The 6,461-nt window shown below is 39.5% G+C and overlaps 1 protein-coding gene across 1 annotated transcript in view; it reads right to left on the bottom strand.

Moving 5' to 3' along the window:
• Positions 1-628: 628 nt before the first annotated feature.
• Positions 629-6,461, bottom strand: part of LOC311289603 (deoxyribonuclease-2-beta-like) — a 30,945-nt gene continuing 25,112 nt past the window's right edge. Inside the window, exons 7-8 of the mRNA XM_084407736.1 lie at positions 1,585-1,614; positions 629-1,259 (exon numbers count right to left, since the gene is read on the bottom strand). Of these exons, the coding sequence (XP_084263862.1) occupies positions 862-1,259; positions 1,585-1,614 (428 nt within the window). The 3' untranslated portion in view covers positions 629-861. The remainder of the gene's footprint in view (positions 1,260-1,584; positions 1,615-6,461) is intronic.

Raw genomic sequence — 6,461 nt, 5'->3', positions numbered from 1 at the left:
GTAAAATATAAAACATAAAAATGACAATAGCCAATTCTGGCTCCATAGCTGTTTACTCAATTATATCAAATGAATTATCAGGATGGCAGCAGTCCTCTCGCACCGTTGCTTGGCGCCTGGAGCGGTAATCGGGAACACCTGGTTGTGCAATTAGGAAATCCCACGAAGGCTACATGGTGCGTCGTTCGGAGGACGCATAGGCTGCATTGTTTGAAGTCTGCGTCCTTCGAAGGATGCAGCCTTCACTTTGGGACACAGCTTGCGTGTATCCGAATATGGACGCTTCCGTTTTGTTGGCACTTCAATACTCGCCAAAGAGTAATCGTGATCCATAACAGCTATAACCATACAGTATGGATAACGCTATAACCACCACTTCCGCATCTGACCATGTGATATTCCGGTGTGGTGGAACATCACATCAGAGAATGTAGACGGGCTCTGATCACATGGTCCACACCGGAAAAAAAGGAAAGAGCGGACATTGCGTCACTGAGAGGCGACATTTCTTTTCCGGGACGGCCAGTTATTTAAAAACGGAATTTCTCTGCAATAAAAAATCTTTGGAGACTTTTGAGATATTGTAAGTACACAACTGGAGGAAATATATCACACTGTGCAAGTTATTATCGGAAATTTTATTACAAAATAGTTACATATTGGAGCTTTAACAGTGACAGTTGGTAGCGATTAGAATTCTTTAAATCATTGATATTTCTGCCACCCTCGTTTGTATTAAACTATGGATTCAGAAATATATGTCAATTTATAACCATTTGAAAATGATGAATCAAAGCACACAAAGGCCCAAACAAAACTGGACTCATAGGGAGAGGCTTATTTATCCCCTCCACTCAATGATCAAGCATCAGGGTCACAGTCCGGGTCCGAGACATGGGGGCGCTTCCTGGAGCAATTCTCAATTTGATCAATAAGACCTTTAAATAGGTCACTTGCCTGTTGATGGACAAAGCACAGTCCGCCCCCCGGCCTTTTGTATTGGGTGACTGCTCTGTTTACATCAGCGATACAGATCAAATGATTATTATTATCTTTAGCTACACACCACTTGGAATGATCATTACCATCCGTCCACTTAACCTCCCCGTTACCCAGATCAGCTTTTACAGATTTAATATTGATCACTTGATGTTGATTTTGTACACAGTAGGAACCTTCACGGCCACACTGGCGGCCCCAGGTCTGGACTCTCACATCAGTGTTGTATGTTTTTGCAATAGTGAGGTAAAGATCTCCATCTGCAAGAACAACAACACATGAGTCATGGTACAGAAACTGTCACAGATCAACAGGTTCTCACTCCCATCTGGTAAAATACGGACAATATTACACAACATACTCCACCTTTTACATGCTTTGATTATAAAGAAATCAATAAATCTTTTCCACTTGGACTTAAAAGTTCATCTCTACATTGGTGACGTTTTTTTATACATTCTGCAGATTAGTGTTCAGTTTGAGGAAATGGAAACCAAAAGATTATTTCAAATTTGGAAACTAAATTTGTGTAATTTAGCTCCAATTGTTTATAGGTTTAAAACACATTTAGTATATTTTTTTTACCGTATTTTCCTTGTTGTGGCCTTTCTTCTTCTGAAACAAACAGTAAAATAGTTTGTGTTAGGGTTGGGTACCAAATGCAATACTTTTTTAGGCACCGAATGAATTGCCTCCTTAGCATAGAGTACTGAAAAATACCTTGTCATTCAATACCAAATTTCAATACCTAAGGAGTGAATCTCATCTGCATCAGTGAGCATTCAGCATGCTTCTACCAAGATCTAATAATTAACAGTCTAATAATAATTGAAACGTTACACGTCGTAGAGACACGCAGGTGTAATCCTCTTTATATCTGAGGCAGCTGTGTTAACAGTCGATAGTGTCCCTGACATGTACAGACAAAGCCACAGATTCGGGTAGTTAATGATTAACCGTTAAACTGTTAACCGACAAAAGGATTTTTGACCGATTAATTCTGTCAGTTAAATCATTAAAACACTAGCCTGGCTCCGCCCTCCTTCGTACTTCCGTTCAATTTTCATTTCTTTCATTCACCACTTTCAGTACCCCGTCTGGGTTTGTGAAATATTTGCGGGTTTTCTCCGGCCAAATCTTTATTGTCCAATCAACGAACAGATGGAGTTGCTGAGAGCGATGGCGTTGAGATCATGCTCTAGTTTGTAATTCCGTAGTGGCGGCGGAGAAAGATGCGAGCGAAGCCATTCGGTCCGTTGTGAATATCCAGAAGTTAAAGCTCGAGCAAGAACAACCTTTGCCAAGTTGTGTTGGTGGCCATGATGTCGTGGCCCTCCTCCCCACGGGGTTCGGGAACAGTTTGATTTTCCAGCTCGCTCCGTTAGTGGTGAAGGAGTTGGTTAAGGCTAACGCTAGCGATGCTAAGCCGACGTCACGACCAAACGTTAGCGATTGGTTACGGCATATCCAGAGTGGCTCTGGGCAGATCCAATAGTTTTAAAGTTCAGCAGAGTACCCGCCTTCAAGGAAGTTAACACTTGTCAATGGAGAGAGGTCAGACTCTCTGGACAAATGAAATGGACCAGAGTCTGGTAGGACCAGGCTTTAAACCATACTAGTACTGTTTAATGGGCTAATGGACCAGAGTCTGGTAGGACCAGGCTAGTATACCAGAGTCTGGTAGGACCAGGCTAATGGACCAGAGTCTGGTAGGACCAGGGTCTTTAAACCATAGATATAGAACAATAGATATGACATGACATCATAACTAACTGGCCGCCATCTTACTAGTACTGTTTACAATTGGCACCTATAGGCAGCAAGTATGCTTATCAGCTGTGCAGCACCTAACTGCTTTACCAGAAGGACCGAAGAGACCCAGGAGACTGGCATCACTTTCCACATGTCAGTAGGAGTAGATAGAGTATTTTCTCTTCTTTTTTTAACTATAAATACAGAAAAGTTGGTGAACGAGCTAGCTAGCTAGTAACGTTGCCTAGCAACCGTTAATGGACCGGCTGAGATGTCAGTTATTGGTGATTGCTAGCTAGCCCTTAACAGCATTTATGAACAGCAAACATCATTTTAGTTGATTGATTTTTGACCTCAAATAGGACGTTAAGTAACGTTAACGTTATAACAATTGTTTTTAACACGTTGTTAATATTACCCTAAATTGACTGCTATGCGCTGATTTCACTCAATCTGCGTTAAGTTTTCAGTTAACTTAAAGTTAACGACAAGTACTCTTCTTTACTCCTAAATCTCCTTTTATAATACCTCAAGACAAATCCAGCAAGCTAACAGTACGTTAAAATGTAACGTTACACACAGAGTAAAGTTACGTTACACAAATCAACATTAGCCATATCAAGCTACTACACAGAGCCCTAACCGACCGACCAGTAACACTTAACCTTACATTTTCACCAGCTAACGTTAGCTCCCCAAACATTAGCCATGTTGAATCCTGCTGTCAGTCATCATATATTAACAGCTATTGTTGTCAGCTTACATCATGCCTTTACACGACTCTCCTTTCAGCAAAGCAAATTAAAACTTAATAATCCATGTCTTGATGAGGTAAAGTAACGTCAATCCAGAAATGATTCCTACTTCAGCAGCAAAGTCTTCGCATTACTAGCTATCGTAAATGTAATTTTTCATAACGTTAGCGCAATAAAAAAGACAATTGCGACAAGTCAGCAGTTCTGGTGAAGTCATTATAGCCTTTATCAACAAAAACTCATTGAAGCTAGCAAGGCTCCTCAACTACTCCGTTCATCGCCAAAACAAACTTCATGCCAGTTGACAGTAAGAAAAAAACCCGCCAAAACAGGAAGTAGTAATTCAATGGAATCCAGTCTTTAAATATTTATATGTGAAAATAAGCTATTGAAAAATAGGCTATAGGCCTATAATATGCACACACACACATTTACATGTAGACAAAAAACCTGAGGTAGCCCAAAAAAGATTATTCTCTGATTATATAAACATTTTACTCTTAAAAAACAGTCTGAGGAACAAACTGAACAAGACCATCCTATTTAAGGGCCAATTGGATGATCAAAAACTCACAAAAATGTGTATGTATGTAGTTTGTGTATGTGAGTGTGCTTGTGTGAGATAAAAATATATTTTGCACAATTTATGACATAAATAAATGTATTAATAAATTACAGTTGGATGTTTCTCTCATGTGTCTTATCGTAACTACCTCTATAGGCCATAATACTGAATCTATTTAGGATTTCTACATTAAAAAAATATTGTTTAATGTATATTAGCCATTCAGAATAACAAAGACACTTTTTACATATTAAGTTCAGGCAAAATTGAAAAAATACTTTTTTTACCTGCAATATAAATGCAAAAATATGAGATTATCTTCAATTACTTGCTTGTTCTCTTGGAGCTATATCAATCAAAATTCCACCCAAATCTCTATTTTTAGTTTCGTTCTAGAAAGGCAGAGTTGTCTTATAGTCATTACTTTGAATTAAAACCACTATTGATGTATTGGTAGAAAAATATAAGGATTATGAAGACAACATGAGCCTCTTTCCCCATTGGTTGCAATGGAAGCAATTCTAAAACTTAAAGGTGCCTTATGCAACTTGTTCCATAATAAAATATCCAATAATAACCCTTATATGACATCAGCTAACGTTAAAACATAGTATCTGGCAGAGTGTCAGAACTGACATTCCCCCCACTGCCTTGGTAGCCAGCATATACTGGAGTCGGGACGTTTTGGGGCGTGTACATTTGTAAGGGTGTGTGTGAGGTGATAGCCAATGACAGGCTTTGAGGGCAGGTAGACTGAGAGTTACAAACACGCCCAATATTTTGTTAAAGTAATGGCGGACGCAAGCCGCGCAAGCCCTACTAGCGATGGAGCTTGCCAAAAAAAAAGAAAGTTTACCTCTGGGGAATGCATAGCCTATTTGATATTGCTCGCATAGGTTGCACACCAGTCTCTACCCAACCGTCTCAGCTGTGTAATCCGGATACATTTGAAAACGGCGTTTTCGTTTATAAACGGACGTTTCAGTGTGGATGAGAAACTTTTGAAAAACGCCTGAAAACGCTAAATTCACCTTTACTGCGCATGTGTAAAACCCCACAAAAGCTCACTGATATGATTCAGATGGAAAAATAAATAATGAAGTTATCGCGCAATTCTTCTGACAGGATAATTTTATTTAGTCAAATATCTCACCATTCACTGATGCGTCCAGGTCGCACGCAGACACCATATGTTTGGTCTAAAACGCGACTGCTCTCATGTATTACCGCAGGACAGCAAATGTGAGTAAATTCTGTCATCTTTGCAGGACTGTGATATGAAGAGTGTGCAATGTAGAATATTTTTAGCAACAGTGTGAAAGTGAATAGCACATAACAGGCACAATACTGGTTTATGAATATCTATTGGTACAATATGCGTCACATGACTAAATTTACGTCATCGTTTTTAAATCCCTCCGGTTTCACAGTCCACACTTCAACGCAAAAACGGCGTTTTCAAATGAATACGCTTTGGAGTGCGTTTTCAAAAAGCTTCGTTTTCATTAATAAAAACACTGTCTCAGTGTGGACGGAAGGCTAAAATGGAGAGTAAAAGATGCGTTTTCAAACGAAAACGTATTAGTGTGGACATGATGGGTCTGACTGCAGCCTGCAAGCAAAAAGTGTCTCCGCCTACTGGGAAGCAAAGCTGTCAATCAAACTCCGTTAGTAACCGTTACCAGTGTAATTCAACTAATTGCCTATAGGTGGCTCCAAGTTGCATAAGGCACCTTTAACCCCAGTAAGATGGCCGCCAAGTGGTTCCATCCTGGAATGGCAAGTCAGAATTACGTCATATCTCTTGTTCTATATATATGTTTTAAACAATATTATTAAAACAAAAATAAAAAGGTTATTACATTTCTTTTTGCATTGTGAAAGAAATATTTGTACCTGCTAGTCAATTTGCTAATACTAACTTTGCACTAGCAAGTTGCGTTTTAAGCAGTTTTTTTCTGCTTTTCGCACAAGCGGTTTCAGAAAAGTGTCTGTGTGTGTCCACGACAATGCACGTAACATCGTGGCTGCACGACCGGTTCAAGTCTGCAGCTTTCCATAGAACACAGAAAGTATGTCTGAGCCTCCTGGATGAGTGAACTGAGACTGCTTATCAGTTGATAATCTGTTAACGAGAGTCAACTATCAGCCAGAAAAATTCTAAATTAGCCTCCCTACCCGTACCCGACAGTTATTTAAACTAAAAACTCTTTTTCATTTGAGGCGAAGAGTCTCTGACACTTTGACAGGAACCTTTCTGAAGACTGTTGAAGCATGAAGTCAGTGAGCTTCAGCAGCTACAGACATTTAAATTTAACCAGTTCTAACAAGTCACATGCTGTAATGAATTATGATAAATGTACTTCACCACCCACTGGTGATCTAAAACT

Source organism: Rutilus rutilus (assembly GCF_951802725.1).
Source record: "Rutilus rutilus genome assembly, chromosome: 4".
In the NCBI taxonomy this organism is placed as follows: Eukaryota; Metazoa; Chordata; class Actinopteri; order Cypriniformes; family Leuciscidae; genus Rutilus; species Rutilus rutilus.
This window is presented reverse-complemented; position numbering and strand designations above follow the sequence as displayed.